Genomic DNA, 25,687 nt, shown 5'->3' with positions numbered 1-25,687 from the left:
CTTTCTGTTTTTATTTCAGAGTTCCAGCATCCGCAGCTCTTTGCTTTATCTCAATGTGAATGTCCTTAACCACATTCTTATGCTACCCACAACTGTCTTAGCATAACCTCAACCCAACAGGATGTTGAGATGCCATCAGATAACTGTGAACCTACAAGGCCACTGATACAAACAACTGTTAAAATGCTAAAGTACAGTTGAGAAGCACTCTTCACTCATATATACAATCTCATCTATTGCTCCTCGGATGCTGCCACACCTTCTGTGCTTTTCCTGCACCACACTTTTCGACTCTGACTCTCCAGCATCTGCAGTCTTCACTTTCTCCTCATCTCCCATAACTGGAAGGAGGACAGCATGCCAGGTAAACTCTGAAATGTTGTAATTGTAGTCACCTTCAAGAAAGAAGGTCAATTGCGGTAACTACAGAGAAAGGTATTGCAAATATCCATCTCAATTGTCTTCTCTCAGTATTTGAAGAGCTCCTATCAGAGTCACAATTAGGATTCCATCCATCAATGCACACTGGGCATGATCTTCACAGCAAGAAAAATCCAAGAAAAGTGCAGACAGCAGCAGTAATCTTGATACTGGCCTTTTTTGATTTCACAAATGCCTTCGATTCTGTCAACTGGGAGGAACTATAGGCAATCTTCTCAATTTTGATTACCTGCAGATATTCATCACCACCTGCTGCACAATGATATGCAAGCCACGGTCCCCCCCAATGAAACCATCACAGACAATTTATTCTTATTTACGTGAAAACTGGGGTTATGCAAGTCATCACACCAATGGTTTTCTCCTTCTCCCTTACGGCAACACTCCACTCTATTTTTCTGAAGCTTACTGCTGATGTGAAGCTAATCAACAGGACTAGCAAATAATTGTTCAACTTGTGTCACCTCCAGTCTCCAATCAATACCACCCCAATCTCATCAATGAGCTGCAGCACTCAGCCGTCACTTTCACATGTGTACACTGAGGCAGAACTCCAAACTAATGTTGATGCATTCACAGGGCCTATATATCAGTAAGATGGAAGTCCCCTAATAGTCTGCTTCTGCCAATCAAACTGACCCCAACTATCACGAACCACAGCGAGCCACTGGACATTGCCTATCAATTCTTCAATGGACACTGATGATGCAGTTTCCCAAACCTTGGGAGTCTTCAACAGATGCTGACAATGCAGTTTAATATCAATCCAGTGTATCAGTGCAGCTGCTGGCTAAGAACAGAATATTTGACAACTACAACATCAGAACTTGGCAGCAAGATCATGGTCTACAGAGCAGCCTTCCATATGCACCGAATATTGTTTACCAGACTCCTCAAATCCCTGGAGAAATATCAACCATGATGTCCCTGCAAACTTTTGTGGTGGCATGATGACTCGGTGGTTAGCACTGCTGCCTCACAGCACCAGGGTTCAATTCCACCCTCAAGTGACGCCTGTGGAGTTTGCACATCCTCCCAGTGTCTGTGTGGGTTTCCTTTGGGAACCCTGGTTTCCTCCACAGTATGCAGGGTTACAGGGATAGGACAGGGGCGTGGGTTTGGGTCGAATACTCTTTGGTGTGGACTTGATGGGCTAAACTGCCAGCTTCCACACTATGGATTCTGATTCTATACTGAAAGAATTAGTAGCCACATTAGTGACCTCCTCAGGAAAACATCCCCAGTATCGAGGCACTGGTTATGGTCAATCAGCTGTGTTGGGGGAAGCACGTAGTCTGTATCCCTGTCACAGGACTTTTAAAACATGCTTTCTCTCCAAGCTTTACCATAAAAGGTGCCCTGCAGCAGGGCAAAGTAAAAGTTTCAGGGATGTTCTTAAAGCCTCCCTGAAACTATGTATTATCTCCACCAACTCATGGGAACCTCTAGCCAAGACCTTCCTAACAAGCATCACAAAGGTGCCCAACATTCTGAACGACTCCTGACAGGTGCAGGTACAGGCCAAGCAGTAGCCTCTTGACAGATTTCTCATCAATGTCTGCCATAAATCTCTGTAGCCCATGTTGCTCCGACCCCTATAAGATCATGTCCATTGGCTTTGGCCTTGCCAGTTAATCAGCCAGAAGAGATTCCGATACCATCAGGCGATCCGACACAGCAGAAACAGTCACAGGATTGAACAAAATGGTGAAAACATACAGTGAGATGTTATCAAATTCTGTAGTAAAGGAAGTAAAGCTAAACACCAAGTTTAAATAACTGAGTATCACATTTAAGAAGCTAAGAACAATACAACATTAAAGCTTAAAGCAATAGAAATGTATACTCCAGCAGCATTCTGTAGCTACACATATGTAGGAATCATATTTCAATTTAATTTAAACGTAGATTCATTAACATTTCTCAAACATAAAGGAGTCAAGTTTTGTAGACATATGATATATCCTTGCCCAGTTGATATATTCATTAATGCAAACAACCAAAAGCAAAAAGAGTGGAAGGTGTGTGGTTATCAAATAGAACATTAAACAAATGAGTACAGTTCTTCTTCTCTTTCATTATGTAGTTCAAAATGAGAGTAGGCACAAAAGACATTTTGCTCCTGCGCAGAAAATCAAGCTAGTCCTGCCTGTGACAGCTCCGATTTTAAACTGCAAAACATATTGTCACATTTCTTGTATTTACATCCTGAATTTTAAGTCTAAGAATTCCAAAAGTTAACTAGCAAAATTTCTATTTTTTTTAGTCTAGATTAATCTGCACAGGGAACAAAATGACCTAGATTTTATATCAGACTTTTGATGTAAATATCACGGCCACAGAGCTAATTCTGGAAATTCTTTGTGGTTTAAAACAAGAGTTCATAAATGCATGTGGTGACATTGTAGGCATGTGTTCTGGTATACATCTGTGCAGCACAGTGAAAGATGAAGCAAAGGGAAATTTTATGTCTATAGAAAGGACCTTGTGCTAGCACTCGCTGCCTGTGACTTGTGCTGAGTGGTGTTTTTGATTCATGGGTACCATTTGAATCACGTGTAAAACTCACACAACCACACTACCAAGTCAACTTTCGTCATAGGCCACCTGGAATCCTACCAAAGATGCAACACAATTCAGGCCATAAATGCAGTTCTAAAAATGCAGAAAAATTGTAATGCAAACACCTGAAGCTCATGCAAATTGGTGTACCAATTCCTCTTGTGAGACATGTAGCACAATAGAATTATATCAAAGGAGTGAAATGCCTACAAATTCAGCAGATCGTTTATGACTAGTATAACTTACATAATATAGACATAATCATATTTTCCCATTTCATTATTAACTAAAGAGAGGTTTACATCTTTACAAACTAAAACTTTGAGTTCATCTAAAGCTGAGAACTTAGATTTTTCTCCCCTTGTATAGGTTCCTTGATTTCACACTGAAAGAATTGATGGGTAGGTAATTGCCTCCAGCCACCAAATAAAAAAAGAGTTAATGTTGCTTGCCGAGACAAGGTAAGTGAATACAGTTCAGGAACTACTGCCCATTTGGGGAAAGCACTTGGCCTCAGTTTGCTGGCTTCCCTTATGTCATTGTCACAAATCAGGTGGGTCAAATTCACAAAAATGCCAGCACAACAGCGAGACATCAGAATGGTGTGTTGCCTCCCTGGATCCAGGATCAATGCTATCTTGGAGCGGGTCCCGAATATTCTCAAAGGGACGAGGGACCAGTAGGAGGTTGTTATACACATTGGAACTAATGACATAGAAGGAGAAAAGGCTGAAATTCTGAGGAGAGAATATAGGAAGTTAGCAGCATTTTAAAAAGTAGGTTCCTCAACAGCAGTAATATCTGGATTACACCTGCTGCCACAAGCTAGTGAGGGTAAGAATAAGAGAATACAGCAGATGAATGTGTGGCTGAGGAGCACAGGAGAAGGATTCACATTTTTGGATCATTAGAGGTGATCTGTATAAGAAGAACGGATTGCACCTGAATTGGAAAGTACTGATGTACTGGCGGGAGATTTGCTAGAACTGCTTGGAAGGATTTAAACCAGTAAAGGGAGGTGGGCGGGACGACACCCAGGGAGATAGAGAGGAAAGAGATCAGGCTCAGACTGGTGCAGTTGAGAAAAGCAGCAAGTCAAACACTCAGAGCAGACAAGAACAAAGCAGAGAATGAGGTAGGACTGATAAATTAAACAACATTTATTTCAATGCAGCGGCCTAACAGGTAACCATGACTTGGAGGTGCCGGTGTTGGACTGGGATGGACAAAGTTAATAATCACACAACACCTGGTTATAGACCAACAGGTTTAATTGGAAGCACTAGCTTTCTGGGTGGTCCGAAACCTGTTGATCTTCCAGCTGAAGGAGTTGACCCCGACTGTGTGCTGCAGACTGGCACATTCCAAGGTCCAGGACTACGTGTTGAGGGACGCGCTGAAGCTTGGGGCAGCTGCCGCCAAGGCGCGGTGGGGAAAGACCACCGTGTAACATCTGGATTAGTGGTGCTGGAAGAGCACAGCAGTTCAGGCAGCATCCAAGGAGCTTCGAAATCGACGTTTCGGGCAAAAGCCCTTTTATTCCTGATGAAGGGCTTTTGCCCGAAATGTCGATTTCGAAGCTCCTTGGATGCTGCCTGAACTGCTGTGCTCTTCCAGCACCACTAATCCAGAATCTGGTTTCTAGCATCTGCAGTCATTGTTTTTACCACCGTGTAACATCTGCCTGCCTAAGAAGAACAGGGGGCCCACGCAGTTATTTGGGCTCTGCCCGTGAGATGTGTTATGCACGCCCGGACTCTCAGCCACACCGCATGCTGCCCTCGAAGCGGCTGCGGGGGGGGGGGGGGGCGGACAAGACTGTCACACACCTCCTTCTGGAATGTGCCTATGCAGAAGAGGTCTGGAGAGAAATGCAGTGGTGTTTGTCAAGGTTCGTCTGGAGCAGCGCCGTGACTCTACGGTCTGTTCCCCAGGACGTACACCAAGACCAACATCAACTGTCCCTGGAGGATCATCAACTCGGTGAAGGACGCTCTCTGGGTGGTCCGAAACCTGTTGATCTTCCAGCTGAAGGAGTTGACCCCGACTGAGTGTTGCAGACTGGCACATTCCAAGGTCCAGGACTACTTGTTGAGGGACGCGCTGAAGCTTGGGGCTGCTGCCACCAAGGCGCGGTGGGGAAAGACCACCGTGTAACATCTGCCTGCCTAAGCACATGGGTCCGACGCAGTAAGGGGGCGCCGCTGACTCCCCCTCCCTTGCTAAATATGTAATCGTACAGACCTATATATATGAATGATTACGCTGTCTCTGTATACCAAGAAATGGAATATTTAAGGATGTATGGCATGATCAATTGTACAGATCATCAAAATATTTTATGCATAAAGTATATTTTTGAAATAAAAAAAAGCTTTCGGAGTGCTGCTCCTTCATCAGGTGGTTGTGGAGGTTAAGATCTTGCTCACAGAATTTATAGCCAAAGGAGTCCAGTGTCATGGAGATGTGATACAGTAAACAATCGTAGGTTAAAATTTTCACCATTTAGAGTGGGATATGATAGTTTCTGTTCTTTGACATACAAATCCCAGAAATTCGTTAAAATTACATTCTCAAGATAGTTCAGCTTTTTAAGCAATGGATGTTGAAATCTGTCTTTATCCGAATGCTATGTCAGACCGACAAACTCTCTGCATAGTTTTTACAGTTTTACATGGATTCGTGCAGTTTTTGAGCAAAATAAAATATAATTCTGCAAAAACAAATTCACCCCATAAGCTTATATGCATACACATGTAGGAGCGACAGATTGAGGGTGCATGTGGGTGTGAGTGCACATGATAAAGAATGTGTATGTATGTACGTGTGTAGGCTTGGTAAAGTGTGTACGTGAGTGTGATGGGGTATGTGTGAGAGGGTGCATGTGTTGGCGTGAGTGCAGTGGGTGCGTGAGTGCAGTGGGTGCGTGAGTGCAGTGGGTGCGTGAGTGCAGTGGGTGCGTGAGTGCAGTGGGTGCGTGAGTGCAGTGGGTGCGTGAGTGCAGTGGGTGCGTGAGTGCAGTGGGTGCGTGAGTGCAGTGGGTGCGTGAGTGCAGTGGGTGCGTGAGTGCAGTGGGTGCGTGAGTGCAGTGGGTGCGTGAGTGCAGTGGGTGCGTGAGTGCAGTGGGTGCGTGAGTGCAGTGGGTGCGTGAGTGCAGTGGGTGCGTGAGTGCAGTGGGTGCGTGAGTGCAGTGGGTGCGTGAGTGCAGTGGGTGCGTGAGTGCAGTGGGTGCGTGAGTGCAGTGGGTGCGTGAGTGCAGTGGGTGCGTGAGTGCAGTGGGTGCGTGAGTGCAGTGGGTGCGTGAGTGCAGTGGGTGCGTGAGTGCAGTGGGTGCGTGAGTGCAGAGGCTGCGTGAGTGCAGAGGCTGCGTGAGTGCAGAGGCTGCGTGAGTGCAGAGGCTGCGTGAGTGCAGAGGCTGCGTGAGTGCAGAGGCTGCGTGAGTGCAGAGGCTGCGTGAGTGCAGAGGCTGCGTGAGTGCAGAGGCTGCGTGAGTGCAGAGGCTGCGTGAGTGCAGAGGCTGCGTGAGTGCAGAGGCTGCGTGAGTGCAGAGGCTGCGTGAGTGCAGAGGCTGCGTGAGTGCAGAGGCTGCGTGAGTGCAGAGGGTGCGTGAGTGCAGAGGGTGCGTGAGTGCAGAGGGTGCGTGAGTGCAGAGGGTGCGTGAGTGCAGAGGGTGCGTGAGTGCAGAGGGTGCGTGAGTGCAGAGGGTGCGTGAGTGCAGAGGCTGCGTGAGTGCAGAGGGTGCGTGAGTGCAGAGGGTGCGTGAGTGCAGAGGGTGCGTGAGTGCAGAGGGTGCGTGAGTGCAGAGGGTGCGTGAGTGCAGAGGGTGCGTGAGTGCAGAGGGTGCGTGAGTGCAGAGGGTGCGTGAGTGCAGAGGGTGCGTGAGTGCAGAGGGTGCGTGAGTGCAGAGGGTGCGTGAGTGCAGAGGGTGCGTGAGTGCAGAGGGTGCGTGAGTGCAGAGGGTGCGTGAGTGCAGAGGGTGCGTGAGTGCAGAGGGTGCGTGAGTGCAGAGGGTGCGTGAGTGCAGAGGGTGCGTGAGTGCAGAGGGTGCGTGAGTGCAGAGGGTGCGTGAGTGCGCGTGAGGGTGCGGTGGGTGCGGTGGGTTCGTTGCAGTGGGGTCACCTCGAGCGTGACATGAACCCAAGGTCCCAGTAGAGGCCATCCCCATGGGTACCGAACTTGGCTGTCAGCCTCTGCTCGGCCACTTTGCATTGTTGCTTGTCCTGAAGTCTGCCTTGAAGGATAGGCACCCAAAGGTTCGAGGCTGAATGTCCCGGACTGCAGAAGCTGACTTGGTGCGAACACCCGTTTGTTGCTTGTTGCTCATTCATCCGTTGTCGTAACGTCTGCTCAGTCTTGCCAATAAACCCTGCCTCAGGGCATCCTTGCTTGCAGCTTATGAGATAGACCATGTTGGCCAAGTCACATGACTACTCGCTGCGTACATGGTGGGTGGTGTCCACACGTGTAATGGTTTTACCAGTGGCTGCTGTGGCAGGGTTATACGGTGTTGTTGTCGTGAAGGGTGGGCAGTTTGCTATGAATCATGATTTGTTTAAGGTTTGGTAGTTGTTTAAAGGTGAAAATGGAGGCACAAGGAAGTTGGTGAGGTGCTTGGATGTAACCCAGCTTAGACACACATACATATACGCACACTGTCATGTGCACCGACACCACACCCACACACGCACACTCACACATACCCCATCACACTCTTGCACACACACTTAACCAAGCATACACACAAACATATATACACACTCTCTATCATGTGCACTCTCACTCATATGCACACTCAATCTGTCACTCCTACATGCACACACATTTAAGTTTATAGGGTGAATTTGATTTTGCAAAATTACATTGTATTTTGCTCAAAAATTGCATAAATCCATGTAAAACTCTGTAAAACTATGCAGAGGGTTTGTCAGTCTGACATAGCATTGGGACACAGACAGACTTCACACCTATTGTTTAAAAAGCTGAGCAATCTTGAGAATATAATATCAAAGTAGTTCTTGAATTTACATATCAAAGAACAGAAACCAGCATATCCCATTACAAAGATGAAAGTTTTAATCTAAATTTGTTTACTGTATCACATCTCCATGGTTCAGAAAAGATTTACAAGGATCTTGCCAGGGTTGAAGAATTTGGACTATAGGGAGAGGTTGAGTAGACTGGGGCTGTTTTCTCTGGAACATTGGAGGCCGAGGGGTGACCTAATAGAGATTTATAAAATCATGAAGGGCATGGACAGGATAAATAGACACAGTCTTTTCCCTGGGGTGGGGTAGTCCAGAGCTAGCGGGTATAGGTTTATGGTGAAGGGGGGGGCAAGACCGAAGGGGGAATTTTTTCACGCAGAGGGTGGTACATGTATGGAATGAGCTGCCAGAGGAAGTGGTGGAGGCTGGTAGAACTGCAACATTTAAAAGGCATCTTGATGGGTATATGACTAGGAAGGGTTTGGAAAGATGTGGGTCGGTTGCTGGCAGGTGGGACTAGGTTAGGTTGGGATATCTGGTTGGAATGGATGAGTTGGACAGAAGAGTCTGTTTCTGTGCTGTACATCTCTATGACTCTATGGTTATAAATTCTGTGAGCATGATCTTAATCCCTACAACCACCTGATGAAGGATCAGCGCTCCGAAAGCTAGTGCTTCCAAATAAACCTGTTGGACTATAACCTGGTGTTGTGTGATTTTTAAGTTTGCTTAACAGGTAAGGCAGATCAACTCAGGACATGGTTGGGAACGTGGGACTAGGATATCATAACAATTACAGAGACATGTCTCAGGGATGGACAGGACTGGCAGCCTAATGTTCCAGGATATAGATTCTATGGGAAAGGTAGAAAGGGGGCAAGAGAAAAGTGCGAGTGGCATTTTTGATTAGGAATAACATTACAGCCGTACTTAAGGAGGATATTCCTGGGAATACAACCAGGGAAGTTATTTGGGTGGAACTGAGAAATAAGGGATGATCACCTTATTACGAGTGTATTATGGAGCCCGCAATAGTCAGCGGGAAATTGAGAAACAAATTTGTAAGGAGATCTCATTGTTTGTAAGAACAATAGGGTGGATTTTAACTTTCCAAACACAGACTGGGACTGCTATTGTGTTAAGGACTTGAATGGAGAGGAATTTGTTAAGTGTGTACAAGAAAATTTTCTGATTCAGTATATGGGTGTAGCTACTAGAGAAGGTGCAAAACTTGACCTACTCTTGGGAAATAAGTTAGGACAGGTGACTGGGGAGTGGGGGAGCACTTTGGGGCCAGCGACCATAATTCTATTAGTTTTAAAATAGTGATGGAAAAGGACAGATGGGGTCTAAAAGTTAAAGTTCTAAATTGAAGGAAGGCCAATCTTGATGGCATTAGGCAAGAACTTTCAAAAGTTGATTGGGAGCAGATGTTCACAGGTAAAGAAATGGCTAGAAAATGGGAAACCTTAAAAAATGAGAGTATGGGAGTCCAGAGACAATATGTTCCTGTGGGTGAAGGACAGGGCTGGGTGTAGGGAATGCTGGATGATGAGAGAAATTGAAATTTTGGTCAAGAATAAGGAGGAAACATATGTCAGGTATAGACAGCAGAGATTGAGTGAATCCCCACAAGAGTATAAAGGCAGTAGGAGTATCCTTAAAAGGGAAATCAGGAGGACAAAATGGAGACATGAGATAGCTTTCACAAATAAGGGTAAAGAGAATCCAAAGAGGCTCTACAAATACAGGACAAAACGCTAACTAGGGAGAGAATAGAACCAATTAAAGATCAACAAGGCAGCCTGTTTGTGGAACCACAGGAGATGAGGGAGATACTAAATGAGTATTTTGCATCGGTGTTTACTGTGGAGAAGGATATGGAAGATATCAAACGTAGGGAAATAAATAGCGACATCTTGAAAAAAAAATGTCCAAATTACAGAGGAGAAAGTGCTGGACATCTTAAAAATGCGGAAAGATGGATAAATCCCCAGGACCTGATCAGATATACACTACAGCTTTGTGGGAAGCTAGGATAGTGATTTCTGGCCCCTTGCTTAGATATTTGTATCACCAATAGTCACAGGTGAGGTGCCGGAGACTGGAGATTGGCTATCATGGTACCTATTTAAGAAAGATGGTAAGGAAAAGACCGGAAACTATAGACCAGTGAGCCTGACATTGGTGGTGGGCAAGTTGCTGGAGGGGATCCTGAGGGGCAGGATTTACATTTATTTGGAAAGGCAAGGACTGATTAGGGATAGTCAACATGGCTTTGTACATGAGAAATCATATCTCACGACCTTGATTGAGTTTTTTGAAGAAGCAGTGAAGAGGATTGATGAGGGCAGAGTGGTGGGTGTGATCTATATGGACTTCAGTAAGACGTTCGCCAAGGTTCGCAAGGTTAGCTCACATGGAAGACAGGGAGAACTAGCTATTTGGATACAGTACTGGCTCGAAGGTAAAAGACAGGGGTGGTGGTGGAGGGTTGCTTTTCAGACTGGAGGCCTGTGACCATTGGAGTGCGACAAGGGTCGGTGCTGAGTCCACTAGTTTTTGTCATTTATATAAATGATTTAGATGTGAACATAGGAGGTATCATTAGTAAGTTTGCAGATGACACCAACATTGGAGGTGTAGTGGACAGCGAAGAAGGTTACCTCAGAGTGAAACAGGATCTTGATTAGATGGGCCAATTGGTCAAGGATTGGCAGATGAGGTTTAATTTAGATGAATGTTAGGTGCTGCATTTTGGAAAGGTAAATCAGAGCAGGACTTATACAATAGTAAGGTTCGGGGGAGCGTTGCTGAACACAGATCTTGGAGTGCAGGTTCATAATTCCTTGAAAGTGGAGTTGCAGATAGATAGGATAGTGAAGAAGGCATTTTATATACTTGCTTTTATTGGTCAGTGCATTGGGAGGTTATGTTGTGGCTGTACAAGACATTGGTTAGGCCACTATTGGAATACTGCATGCAGTTCTGACCTTCCTCCTATCGGAAGGATGTTGTAAAACTTAAACGGGTTCGGAAAAGATTTACAAGAATATTGCCAGGATTGGAGGATTTGAGCTTTTGGAGAGACTGAATAGGCTGGGGCTGTTTTCCCTGGAGGGTCAGAGGCTGAGGGGTGACTTTATAGAGGTTTAGAAAATCATGAGGGGCATGGAAAGGGTAAATAGACAAGGTCTCTTCCCCTAGTGGGGAAGTTCAGAATTAGAGGGCATAGGATTAAGGTGAGAAGGGCAAGATTTAGAAGGGACCTAAGGGGCAACTTTATTATGCAGACCCTGATGCATGTATGGAGTGAGCTGCCAGAGGAAGTGGTGGAGGCTGGTACAATTACAACATTTAAAAGGCATCTGGATCTGTATATAAACAGGAAGGGTTTAGAGGGGTATAGGCCAATTACTGGCCAATTATTTCGGATATCTGGTCGGCATGGATGAGTTGGACCAAAGGGTCTGTTTCTGTGCTATACATCTCTATGGCCCCTTTAATATTAAAATTTACATCAAAAGGAGCTTAGAGAAATGTTAACTCCAAAAACGTAACAGTATGATGAACACCAGTGAGAAAAGCCCTGTGTACGGGTTCAAGTCTCCTAGTAGAGAGCTTGTTTCAACTGATTGACTTTGACACAAGTGGACTGCAAACATCTGCACTGGCTGCTCTCCATGACACCAAAACACATTTAGAACAGTGAGTGCAGGAAATCTTTTGGTACTTCTGACGCTAAAGTAAAGTATCGATCAGAGCAAAACACAATAGTCTCAGAGTAAACAATCAAATAAGTGATCTGGATGTAGGCTTCGAAGAACATTGCAAAACATTGTTCAAATTACTGAGCATTTTCTTTGCTCTTATTGCTTTCTCTTAACACAAGGAAGGGCCTCACCAGAAAAGATATAACTAGATTAAAACCAAATTGCCTTTTTTTTTAAAGCCAATCCTTATGTTTCCTATAAGGAGCAGCTGTATAGCTGGCTAGATGCTATTCGTCTGATGGCACATTAAGTGCAGTATGGTACTATTCAGCAGCAAGTTACTGGTAAATAATTAGACATGCAGGGCAAACTTGGAGTTGCAGCTGATTTGATTAACTGAGAACAATGGAAACAAAGAGGTAGTTACCTTCTACAGCTCTTTTGAAGAAGACCTTACAACTGCCACAGGTTAAGACACCATAATGGCATCCTGATGCCTCATCCGCACAGACCAAGCAGACTTTCGACGGTGCTGAGGTGACTGATGAACAGCTCCGATCCAGTCTAATAGGGGAGCTGAAAAACAGATATTTTCAACTTTTAAAAAGATGCGTTATGCTTCTTTTGTTGACAGTCAAATTGCTACAAGTGGAATATGCTCACACTAGTCCAAAAACAAATAATGCCATTTCAGAGCACATCGAGTATCCATCAGCACACATTACAATCTGTCATGTTTCAGTGATAATAGATTTAGATTTATTTAAAATTGTCAAATGTACCTAGAGTGCAATGTTGCCATGCTCTGGCATTATTTTAGATTATAGAATAAAGTAAAAAAATCACAACACCAGGACCAACAGGTTTATTTGGAGGTACCAGCTTGACTAGCTTTCAGAGTGCTGCAACACTCTGTAAGCTAGTGCTTCTAAATAAACCTGTTGGACTATAACCTGGTGTGTGATTTTTAACTTTTTCCAGCCAAGTCCAACACCGGCAACATTTATTACTGAATAAATTACTGAATAAGTTGTATAAATTATAAAATACTGAGTACATTGGTATTAAATTGACAATTCTAAAACAGCTTCAACAGTTCACCTTTCCCTCTCCATAGACTTCACCCTCTCTGCTCCCCCAGACACCATCGTCCCACAGTGTCCCCAGGGTCCTGGCAATATGCTGCTTCTTTGCTGCCACCAGTGCCATTGCTTCAGAGACCGCCACCTCGGAGTTGGAGACAATCGTGCTGCATAAATCCCACACCTGCTCTGACGCAGCTCCAAGGCGACCAACAGTCTTCCGACACTGCCAACCAAAATGGAGCAGGGATGGAGTTATGCAGACCCCGGCCTCCCAATGAAGACATCAGGAGGCGACATCAGGGCAACAAAAACTAAAATAAAATGTAACCGAACTGGGATGGCACAATGGCTTACTGGTTAGCACTACCGCCTCACAGCACCAAGGACCTGGGTTCAATTTCACCCTTGGACAAATGTCTCTGAGGATTTTGCACATTCTCCCTGTGTCTGCGTTGGTTTCCACCAGGTACTCCGGTTTCCTCCCACAGTCCAAAGACATGCAAGTTACATAAATTGGCAATGCTAAGTTGTCCACAGTTTTCAGGAATGTGCAGGTTAGGTGCGTTACCCATGGCAAATGTAGGGTTACAAGGAAAGGGAAGGGGGATGAGTCTGGGTGGGATCTACTTTCGAGGATCGGTGTGCTGAATGGCCTGTTTCCACACTGTGGGGATTCTATGGAATCCATACATAATCATATATTATACAAATGAGACCAAAGTGTGATTCCTAACATTAAAATTTAGGAATTTGCGCTTCCACTGGACACCATTGCACCTTCACCCTACTTAGGGGCTGGGGAGGGCAGTGCCTGAAGTCCCATCCTTTAAAGGAGTCCATATAACAGTTCAGCTGGCCCTACATACCCCATAATATGAATTCATAAGAGTTCGCTTTAAAACATAAAACAATATTTATATGCCTGAAAGTCACATTGCAGCAAATAACTTTGAAACAATCTAAGATTTGCCACCTAACTAACATTGTACTTAACTTGGTCTTCCATATGCAGCCACAGTTATAACCTTTTGTCACAATTTACTTCACCTTTTAACAATCATTAAGGAGGGCCTCTCCTCAGTAGTACTAATTGTGTGAAAACAAAAAAATGTGGCACAGGTTCAGGGGAAATTTGCCATAACTTAGGAAAAGTGCAAAGAAGATTGTTTCTGTTATTGGAATCCTAGGGCATCATTTCTGCAGATCATGATTGCAGCCCAAATCATTTCGAACTCACACTTCAGCATTATCTCAAGACTTTGATGCCTAGTGGTGTTATTCAGGACATACAATCCTGTCAAAAACAGCTCACCTAAAATGGCATTAAATCACCATAGTTACTCCACTGTCTGGTCGATCCTCAGACTACTGTGTGTTTCATGATTTGAGACCGTGGTGCTGGAAAAACACAGCAGGTCAGGCAGCATCAGAGGAGCGGAGAATTGATGTTTCAGGCATAAGCTTGAAACGTCTACTCTCCTGCTCCTCAGATGCTGCCTGACTGGCTGTGCTTTTCCAGCATCACACATTTTGACTTTGGAAGTATCTCCCATCTATTACTGTCGATAACAGTGACAAATTGGGATCATTGCTCCCTGCTTTTCAGCACTATGAGTACCCTTAGAGCTGTACAATTGTAAAAAGAAACAAAAATTGCTGTAAAAGTTCAGCAGGTCTGACAGAGTCTGTGGAGAGAAATCAGAGTGAATGTTTCAGGTCCAGTGACCCTTCCTCAGAGCAGGTGCAGAATTGGGTCGGCAGCAAATGCGTTCATTCATATGATAAATTATTTTGAATTCCACAAGTGTGCAGACTGCACAAATAATAACGTTAATCAACATCCAACACTCACTTGAAAAACAGGGAGCAAATGATCCCAATTCCTCAACTGTTATCAACAGTAATAGATGGGAGATATTTACAAAATCAAAACGTGTGGTGCTGGAAATGCACAACCAGTCAGGCAGCATCTGAGGAGCAGGTGAGTAGACGTTTCGAGCATAAGCTCTTCATCAGGAATGACATTCCAATAACAGAAACAATCATCTTCGCATTTTTCCTTGACACCAGTGATGTCATTTCAAAACTCAGCATTGTAGCAAACACCCTTTATGATCTCATACAGCTGTGTGTGTTCAACAACAAGGACCCCGCACCACGCCTATTTAGATGGATAATCACCTTTTTACATCAGTTTCTTATTAGTTTTTTCTGGCTGTTGTTTCAATACCACAAGTCCTTTGTGCTTGCTGTATTTTTTAAAGTTATGAATTTTGAAAAAGGGAGCAGTGTGTCAGGTGCTGAAAAAGCTTTTGCTGCCTTCAAGATTTCTGCAGGTGGTCCCAGATTTGGGTACAATCGTAGACATTTCGCTTCAAATATAGCTTGAAAGAAAATAACAGAGGTCACATAGAGCATGTTAAGCTGCTGAAGAGGGAATTAGAGGGAGAAAGAGAAGTTAAGAAGGTTTCTTAACAGGACACCAATGGTAATCAAGGATTAGTCAATGAGAAGGAATGTACAAGATATAAGAATGTATAAGATATTGAAATCTGCCATCTCCTGCAGCCACTTGTGCAACTTCTACAATCCTAATTTTCATTTGGAGCCACCTTGTAGGATGGTTGTATGCCTTTGAATACCAGTCTGAAGCAAAAGGTGAGAGGGGAAAGATTCAAAAGGGACCGAAGGGACAACTTTTTCCACACAAATCGTGGTGTGCGTATGGAATGAGCTGCCAGAGGAAGTGGTGGAGGCTGGTATAACATTTAAAAGGCATCTGGATGGGTAAATGAATAGGAAAGGTTTAAAGGGATATGGGCCAAGTGCTGGCAAATAGGACTTGATTCATTAAGGATACCTGATTGGCATGAACGAGTTGTATCAAAGGGTCCGTTTCTATGCTGTACATCTCTATGGCTCTATGTCTGTAGCAAGATATCTTTGTATGATTTCAGTCCGACATCCCAATAGATCACTCAGAACCTTTGTGTAGCTACTGTTTGTGCTGTAGTCGAAGCTGAGCTATTGGCCATGTTACACTACTTCACAGTTGAGTTATAAGTGATTGAATTGGCTACCACCACAAAGTTGGAAACAATGGGCTCGAAGCTCAATGCAAAACCTTGTGCCAAGTTGATTCTGGATTTCTTCATGTTTCTGTACACTGACCACAGGTTTTCCAACAGTTTTCCCAATGCATGACATATTTCATTTTGTATTGCAATCAGCATTTTGCTACAGGTCACTCAATTGAAATGCTCATCTGATCCTCTACAGCAGAACTTTTGTATGGCCTTGCTCAAAAGTGAACTGGTATCTGCACTATAATTTCTTCCTTCCCCAGTTACAGATGACTCCTCTCCTATGTCTTGGTTCATATATATCATTCACCTGTACGCTATCCTCTACATGTCACGCATCAGCTGGAATTTTCAAATCTCAGTCATGTTAACCAGTCATGAAAATAAGATGGCCCTGCGTTTCGGAGGCCCTACAGCAACAGTCTCACTTGCTGATGTGGGAACTGCAGAATCATACTGGAGATAGAAAGAGAGATGGTGCTTCAACATGGAGGCTGTCCTGTGAAAAAGAGGTCAGACATGTTTCAACATAAAATGACTTCAGCAGACAGGCCACAATCATAGAGAAACACACCTTCAGGAGATAGTTAGTGATCGTTGCTGTGACCTGGCAGCCCCAATTGGTAGGTGGGTGCTCCTCACATGATCCATCACTCTCCCACACCTCACTTCCCATCTTGAACCTACCAGGCAACATGGGCTGGCTGTACTGTCAACCAAAAATCCCAGTTGACAAAGAAGACTGTGCAATTATCAACAATTGCCATGAATGGGTTGCCTGCCAGTAAATGGTGGGCAGCTGAATATGCTGAGCACCCACTTCACCAAAAACGGCTTGGGGTCAGAATCATGGCAATGAAACAGTGTGGAGGTCAATTACGCTAAACTGTGCGCATGCCTGCCAATCCAGACACTGCACTAATTCAAATATCTGGTCTAGTGTTGAGCTGGTGGTTGTAAACGTGAAACTGGTTGATGATGAACTTTCAACAGTACTGTGTTTTGCCCTGGTCAGATAACAGTGCTTGAATATTGAAAGGAGAAAGGAACAAGAATAAAATGAGAGGAGCAGACTGCAGGGTGCAGCAAGTAAGGGATACATACTTCTATGGTCAGCAGTTTGCAATCAGTATGAAGTGTGAAATGAGGAATTAGGATCTTCGAAGAAGTATCAGGTATAATAATACTATTCACTTTGATGATTTCAGAAATGGGTAGCCCAGTAATGGCCAGCACCATCTTCTTTGAGAGAGTTAGAAAATATAGACTTTCTTGACCTCCTTCAGTTTGCTCCAGCTGCCTAAGGGTTTGTGGCTTCTTATTCTTAAATAAAGAGCCATGGGGAGCTAGCTACCTGACGAGGGAGATTGTTGGTAGGTAAGTGATGTGACTGTGGTGAATTCAGTGGTATTTGATGCTATTAATACATTTCATGTGCATCTGAAGAGCTTTCACTGTCCTTGACCACTCATATGAGACTGTTGAATGTTTTTATTTACACTGCATTCATGTCCTTGGTGCAAAAACCAAAAAAGGAAAGTTGGCTCAATCACTGCTTACAATTACTAGAATGAACAAAATTGCCAGAAAAAGCAGCAAGGCTGAGGATTAGCATAATTTTCAAATTCAACAAAGCTGCACAAGAGGCTTGATCAAGAGGGGGCATATTGAGTATGACAGTAAAAGTGCAGGGAACATTAAAAATGACCATAAAAGCTTCTATCAATATGTTAATATAAAAGGTCAGTAAGTCTGTTATAGCCAGCAACTGTGGAAATTATAATAGGGAACAAATAAATGACAGAAGAATTGGTTCTGTGTTCATTAAAGAAGGCGCATATAACTTCCCAGGAACATTAGGGAAGCAAGGATCTAGTGAGAGGGTGGAACTGGAGGAAATGGTGCTGGAGAAATTAATGGGGTTAAAGGCTGACAAGGCAACTGAGAGAAAGATTAAGAAGAGCAAATTACAGATTAATTAGCCTAACATCAGTGGGGAAAATGCTTGAGTCAAAAAGTGCAGTGGTGGAAAAACACAGCCGGTCAGGCAGCATCAAGGGGCAGGAGGATCGACGTTTCGGGCACATGCCCTTCATCAAGATTGAGAATTAGTTGGTGTCCAGCAAACTGATTGTGAATAAATGGGTCTTTTGCCAAGGGCTAGACAATGATTAGTGGGTTACTGCAAGGATCAGAGCTTGAGCCCCAGCTATTTAAAAAATATTAAATAAACTGGATGAGGGAACTAAATGCAACATTTCCAGTTTTGCTGATGACACAAATGGTGGATGTAAGGGGGCTTACATTTGATTTAGACAGGTTGAGTGAGTGGGCAGAAAGGATGTTTTCCTTTGCTGGGACATCAAGAACCAGGGATCCCAGTCTCAGGGTATAGAGTAGATCATTTAGGACTGATTGAGGAAAATGTTTTTCACTCAAAGGATGGTGACTCTGAGGAATTCTCTATTACAGAAGGCTGTGGTGGCCAAGTCATTGAAGATATACAAGAAAAATATCAATGAAGTTTTAGATTTTAAAGGCACCAAGGTGTATGAGGAGAAAGCAGGAATATAGGATTAAGGTAAGGATCGGTCTTGATTATACTGAACGGTAGAGCAGGCTTGTAAAGCCAAATGTTCTACTCCTGTTCTTAGCTTCTAGGCTTTTTTCATTCATTTAGAGGATATGGGCTTCACTGGCTGGCCAGCATTTATTGCTAATCTTGAACTGCCCTTGAGAAGATGGTGGTGAGCTGCCTTCTCAAACTGCTGTAGTCTACATACTATTGTTTGACAAACAACACCCTTAGGAGGAAATTCCAGGATTTTGAACCAGTAGCAGTGAAGGAATGCCAATATATTTTCATGGAGGAAGGGAAGTGACTCGGAGGGGAGCTTGTAGGTGATGGTGTTCCCATGTTTCCAAAATACTTGTCTTTCTACATAGAAGTAGTCATGGGTTTGAAAGATACTGCCTAAGGATCTTTGATGAACTTCTGCAGTGAATCTTGTAGATAGTACACACTGCTGCTACGGAGGGTTGGTGCTAGGATGTGGTGCCAATCAAACTGTTTTGTCCTGGATGATGTCAAGCTTCTTGAGTGTTGCTGGAAGTGTCCTTATCCAGGAAAGTAGACAGTACTAATCACACTCTTGACTTTTGCCTTGTAGATGGTGGTCAAGCTTTGGGGAGTCAGGAGGTGAGTTATTCACCTCTATTATTGGACATGGTCATTACCTGGCATTTTTGTGTTGTGAATATTATTTGCCAGTTAAGTCTGGATATTGTCCAGATTTTTTTGCATTTGAACACTGACTGCTTCAGTACCTGAGGAGTAACAAATGGTGCTGAATGCTGAGAAATCATCAGTGAACACCCCCACTCACCGTATGATGGAGGGAAGGTCATTGACAAAGCAGTCGGAAATGGTTGGGCCTGGAATATACCCTGAGGAACTCTTCAGAGATATTCTGGAGTTGAGATGAGTGACTTCCAACAACCACAACCATCTACCTAAGTGCCAGGTAGAGACTTTGTTGCCTGAAACCCATTGATTCCAGTTTTTCTAGGTCTCCTTGATGTCACACTCAGTTGAATATGGTCTTGATGTCAAAGCCTGTTACTCTCATTTCAACTCTTGAATTCAGTTCTGTTGTCCATGTTTGAATCAAGGCCGTAATGAGATCAGGAGCCGAGTGGCCCTGGCAGAAGACAAACTGGACTTCACTGAATAGATTATTGCTGAGCTGTTGCAGCTTGTTAGCACTGTCGATGAAACCTTCCATCATTTTACTGATGATTGAGTGTAAACTGATTGGGCAGTAATTGGCCGTGTTGGATATTTCTGGCTTTTTGTGTACATAATATACCTGGGCAATTTTCCACATTGTCAGGTAGATGCCAGTGTTGCAACTGCACTGAAATAGCTTGGTTAGGGAAACAGCAAGTCCTGGACCACAAGTCTTCACTATTTCTGGAATCTTTGTCGGGGCGCAAGGCCTTTGCAGTATGCAATGTCTCCAACGACTTCTTGGCATTACATAGAGTGAATTGAATTGGCTAAAGACTGATATCTGTGATGCTGGGGACCACTAGAGGAGGCCTTAGCCTTATATTTTGAATTGCTTGGTTGGGCTCTTCCATCATTAAGGATCTGGCCATTTGTCGGATTATGAGAAGAAATTTGCCAGGGTTTTAAAAATCAATAAGAAGAAATTTTATAGTTATATGTAGGGAAAGCGGGTGGTCAGGAGTAATGTTGGCCCACTAAAGACTGAAAGTGGGATATTATCAACGACTATGGAAAAATTGGCAGACATGCTGAATAATTATTTTGCCTCAGTAGTTACAATAAAAAAGGATAAGTTGCCTTAAGTCCAGAGGAAATGCATAGTGGATCAACAACAGGGACTAAATAAAATCAATGTAAGTAAATGGTTTGGGTGGTGGTGGTGGTTCAGTGGTTAGCACTGTTGCCTCTCAGCGCCAGGGACCCGGGTTCGATTCCAGCCTTGAACAACTGTCTGTATGGAATCTGCACATTCTCCCAGTGTCTGCGTGGGTTTCCTCTGACAATCCAGAGATGTGCAGGTTAGATGAATTAGCCACGCTAAATTGTCCATAGTGTTCAGGGGTAAATGTAGAAATATAGGGTAGGGGAATGGGTCTTGGTGGAACACTCTTCAAAGGGTCGGTGTGGATTTGTTGGGCCGAAAGACCTGTTTCCACACTGAAGGATTTCTACTTGTATTAGAAGAGCAGTCTCAGTATATGTTAGACAGAACTGAAGTCTAAACCATGGGTCATGAGGAAATGGAATTAAAGACTGTCAAATCCCAGGATCAGACGGTTTCCATCTGAGGGTGCTAAAAAGTAGTAAAGGAGCACATTATAGGTGCCCTAACTTTAATCTTTGAGTTCCCAAGACACAGGAATCATCCCACTAGATTGGAAAATTGAACACCTTGAAATTTTTCAGTTACGGAGAGCCAGCATGGATTCATGACAGGTAGACCATGCCTGACGAAACTGATTGGATATTTTTGAAGAGGTGACTAAGACAGTGTACAGGGGAATATCTATGGATGTTATTTATATGGACTTCCAGAAGGCATTTGATAAGTCCCACATAAGAGACTATTAACTGAGGTAGAAGTCTACAGAACTGAATGCAAATTACTGAATTAGCTGGGAAATTGGTTGAGTGGCAGTTGACAGACAGTAGGGATAATATGTAGGGTATTCAAATTGGCAGGAGGTGGCTTATGGTTTCCCACAGGATCTGTTTTACAGCCTCAATTATTCACATTATTTATTAATGACTTGGATAATGGCTTAGAAAGTCATAGATCTACATTTGTACCAAGTCAGATGACAAAGATTATATACAAAGTTAGGTAGCATTGTAGCAAAGCAGATGCTAGAATAACATCATAAAGTGATATTGATAGACAAAGTGAATTGGCAAAATTGTGGTATACAATGTTCAATGTAAGCGAGCTGTTATCCATTTTGGACTGAAGGAGGAGAGATCAGGATACTTTCTAGGCGGTATGAGGTTATAAACAATGGGAGTTCAAAGATACTTTGGAGTTCAGACACATAGGTCTTTAAAATATCATGAACAAGCACAGAAAATAATCAAGAAAACCTATGTAATGTGGGTCTTAAATCTAGAAGACTGAAGTGCAAGGATGCAAAAGTTATACTACAGTTGTACAAAACCTTGGTTAGACCCTATTTGGAGTAGGAAAGAGTCCCTGTAGATTTACAAGAATGACACCTGAATTTCAGGAGTTAAGTTATGAGGAGTGGTTATCCAAATTATGTCTATTTTCTCTAGATATTAGAAGGTTAAGAGGTGAGCTGATGGAAGCCTTCAAGGTATCAACAGGAAAAGACAGAGTTAATAAAGAGAAACTATTTCCACTGATGAGGATTCTAGAACTGGGGGCACAGTCTGAGAATATAGGGCCAGACAAGTCAGGAGAGATGTTAGGAAGCACTTCTACACACAAAAGATGGTAAATGTTTGGAACTTTATTCACAAATGGAAATAGATGCTAGATCAGCTATAAATTTTAAATCTGACATAGATAATATTTTTGTTCAGCAAAGGTATTAAAACAATATGGGGATTGGGCAGGTATGTGGAATTAGGCCACAGATTAGCCATGTTCTCATGGAATGGTAGAACAGCCTCAAGAGGTTGAATGGTCTACTCCTGTTCCACTGTTCTAAAATAAAAAAAGTGAAACACAGAGCATTTCTAAAATTGAAGGTAATGAAAATTTCACTGCACACACTGAGGACTTCTCCAAAAGATTCAGCTCATGAAATTGTCAGTTCTGAAAACTTCTCTCAGTGGTCAGCCATAATAACAGCCTGAGCATTCATCACAGACTTTTCATTTCAGGGCTTGATATTACAGTTTAATGGCCATTATAACAGTGAGCACTGGAACTTTATCTAAATTCAGAGTGTAATCTGTTGAAGTTAGCAAGTACTTCCAAGCCGAGATTTAAAGTTACAATTAACATTACCAACACATGAATCTAGTACAATAATGATAGCACCTTGTAAAAAAGTATTTTATAGCATAGCCCTTTGCTTAGGAACGTACTTTGTTAAGACCTTCTACCAGCTGACAGTGTCCTACAAATGGTTGCTGACAAACTGTAGGTCTTGTGTAAGTGTTCAATGGCCTATTCCTGAAATAGTCCGGCATTACAACAAAATAAATAAAAACATTCCAGCTTCCTTTGGAATAAGATTGACAGTAAACATCCAGTTTATAACTATGAAACTCTGTCTGTGTTAATGAAAACACTGAAGCTCACAAAAATAAATTATGGTGTCCAAAAGTTTGCTTTAAATAACTTTTTAGTGTGTTTCCAATTATGTTTTCTCCAGAACCACTGATGTGCACGGGAACTACTAAGCAAGTAAAATATGTGTAATTTAAACAACTGTAGTCTTTACCAGACAGTGCATGTTTTGCCTCACTTTCTAAATAACCAACAGTGCAAATGAATATAAATGCCAAGGTGACTGCTTTCCAGACCCAAATTCAGGAATATTCAACACTGGCACCATGACCAATGGCAATGGTATCTTGCCAAAGTTTGCCAACACTCAGTTTTAAAACAGAGTGAGAAGGATTTTTTTTTTTTAATTGTTTCATGTTAAAGGAAACCATCTGATATTCATCACATTGATTGCATAGGATACTTGAGACATCAAAATTGAGGCTTGCGCCATTTGGGAGAACTTTCATCACGAATATCTCCACTGAGAAAGGAAGGATGACAAATCCCTCTCATTTGTCTGCTGTTCCAATTAAAAGACAAAAGGGGCAGTATTTAATGACAGGGGTCTGCTTGCCAGAGAGCTGGGAGAGCCTCATGTATCCTTCTTTTGGGAAGGCCCACTGTTGGCCAGTTAAGTGCCAGTAAAACTGGGCAGGAGGTCCCACCAATCAAGAGATGTTGGCCAATCTGAGATTGGAAACTCTTCACTGAATGGCAGTGCCAACAGGCCGACTGGGCCTACTGTCATTATTATACACATTTGGGCTGAGCCTCAGGAACAGGTGAGTGGACAGAGGGGAGGAAAATCGCAGGGTGAGGGCTGTGGGAAAGGCTAGAAGCTGCAAGTGCAGCTGTTGACTTCTTACAACCACTGACTGCCTTTGAAATTGAGAAATCTTTCGTAGCTCAATTCCAAAAGGATCCACGGGCTTTCCTGCAGTAGATGTAAACAAGGTGGAGGTGGAAAGGTGACACAACAAAATTCCCTTCCCACCCGTTACCTTCATGCCTGAATAAATGCCCTCCCACCACCAAACTTATCACATTGCCCCAATACTTTTGATGGAGAAAGTGAGGACTGCAGATGCTGGAGATCAGAGCTGAAAATGTGTTGCTGGAAAAGCGCAGCAGGTCAGGCAGCATCCAAGGAACAGGAGAATCGACGTTTCGGGCATGAGCCCTTCTTCAGGAATGAGGAAAGTATGCCAAGCAGGCTAAGATAAAAGGTAGGGAGGAGGGACTTGGGGGAGGGGCGTTGGAAATGCGATAGGTGGAAGGAGGTTAAGGTGAGGGTAATAGGCTGGAGTGGGGGTGGGGGCGGTTTGATGCACATTTTCTCTTGCAAAGATAAGCTGAATGCATCATAAGATTGATTCTGATGCTTTCAGGCAGTTCAGAATCTCACCAAGAAACAGAAACCCGAATCCATAGCCTGCTCTTAATCTTCCTAATTTTGATACACCTCTTTAGCTTTCTGGTTTTCTATTAAACACTTGGCTTTTATGAGGTTACATTGAGCAATTTTTTAAAACTATCAAATAAATGAAACAATGCCCAAAATGTATTTTGAAATGTGGAGAAATATTGCAATTCTTTTATTATACTACTGTACAATGGTGGTCCAATGATGAATTTATAAAGGGTGAGTGAGTCTGCTTCCTTTCAGTCTCTCTCACTAAAACATACAGTAGAGAAAAATAAATTGTGAAAACTCAATCAATTTTTTTTCACTTATTTAATCAAATCATTTATATACACCATACCAACATTATATCCTTTGAACCAACGCACAAAAATATATTGGAATACGTACATAAAGCATGAAGACTTTTGGAAAAATACTGCAAATAGGTGCGGTCTTGTTAATGTGTACTATTAAATAGGCCATCCAAAACTGACTGGAAAACACCCAGTGCTGTAACTGCTTGGGTGGCAGAACATGATGCAGGAGCTGCTGTAATCACAAAGAACTACTGTACTCCAGTCAAAGGTTAATCACTCCCAAATGTTATTCAGAGAAAAGGAACCAAGAGGCTATAGTCATATTTGTCCTCATCTATATCAAAGAGAAGAAGATTGCTTGATTGTGAAATACATTTCTCAACTTCCATAGAAGCTTTGGATGATGATCATATTAGTGATCTGTATGTCTGTAGATTAATACCTTACCAACAACAGACGTAATATATTGTAACCTCATTATCTACTGCTTCAGCTTCCTCCATACTCTAACGCAAGACAAATTATCCATTTGGTATTTAAATAATCTGTGGGATATATAGGTGTCTCTAAAATAAATGTGCAACAAAACTCAAATAAAGCAACAAAGAAAGAAATGACTCAAACTGCTTTTATCTAGTACACATTAAAAGCATAGATGGCATTTTTCTATTTTGTCTGACATGGAAATCTTCCATAGAGATGGGGAAGAATTACAATTTTTAAAGAAGACTTACAGTGCAGAAGGTTGAATGAATGATTGAATGAATTGAATTGAATTTATTGTCATGTGTACAGAGGCACAGTGAAAAGCTTTGTCTTGGGAGCAATACAGGCCAATGAGAGTGTTAAATAGCATAGATAAGTAAATAATAGGTAAACAGCTGCAAAAACCAAAACACAGATGCAGGCGAATGCTAAGTGTTTGTGAGTCCATTCAGGATTCTAACAACAGTAGGGTAGAAACTGTTTTGAAACTGGCTAGTGTGTGTGTTCAGGCTTCTTTACATAGGTGGCACATAAGTGGCCTAATCTTACATTTTTTGGCTCATCGCAAATCGCATTGGGTTTGGTATAGTGATTCTTGCATGTTTTATCACCATCACTTACTAAACCCATTGCATTAATTGCTGGTTCAGCCCTCATGATGAGAATCATGTCAATTTCAGCCTCATCTTACTATACATTATTCCTGGAGCAACTCACCACTTACTGGTGATCCTGAAATTGAACAGCATTGCTGGCCCTGGTGCCATATTTAAAAGGCCAATGTGCAACTGGACAAGCACT

The 25,687-nt window shown here is 42.9% G+C and overlaps 1 protein-coding gene across 2 annotated transcripts in view; it reads right to left on the bottom strand.

The window, feature by feature from the left end:
• The window catches only part of nr3c2 (nuclear receptor subfamily 3, group C, member 2), a 327,259-nt gene that overhangs the window by 103,823 nt on the left and 197,749 nt on the right, over positions 1 to 25,687 (bottom strand). For both annotated transcript variants that reach the window (XM_043699476.2, XM_043699456.2), the window contains exon 3: positions 12,129 to 12,277. In XM_043699476.2, coding sequence (XP_043555411.1) covers positions 12,129 to 12,277 — 149 coding nt within the window. The remainder of the gene's footprint in view (positions 1 to 12,128; positions 12,278 to 25,687) is intronic.

This window comes from Chiloscyllium plagiosum, unplaced genomic scaffold, assembly GCF_037043375.1.
Source record: "Chiloscyllium plagiosum isolate Xiang-an unplaced genomic scaffold, Cpla_swu_hap1 HiC_scaffold_1, whole genome shotgun sequence".
NCBI lineage: Eukaryota > Metazoa > Chordata > Chondrichthyes > Orectolobiformes > Hemiscylliidae > Chiloscyllium > Chiloscyllium plagiosum.
Note: the sequence above shows the minus strand (reverse complement) of the source record. Positions and strands in the feature narration are given on the sequence as shown.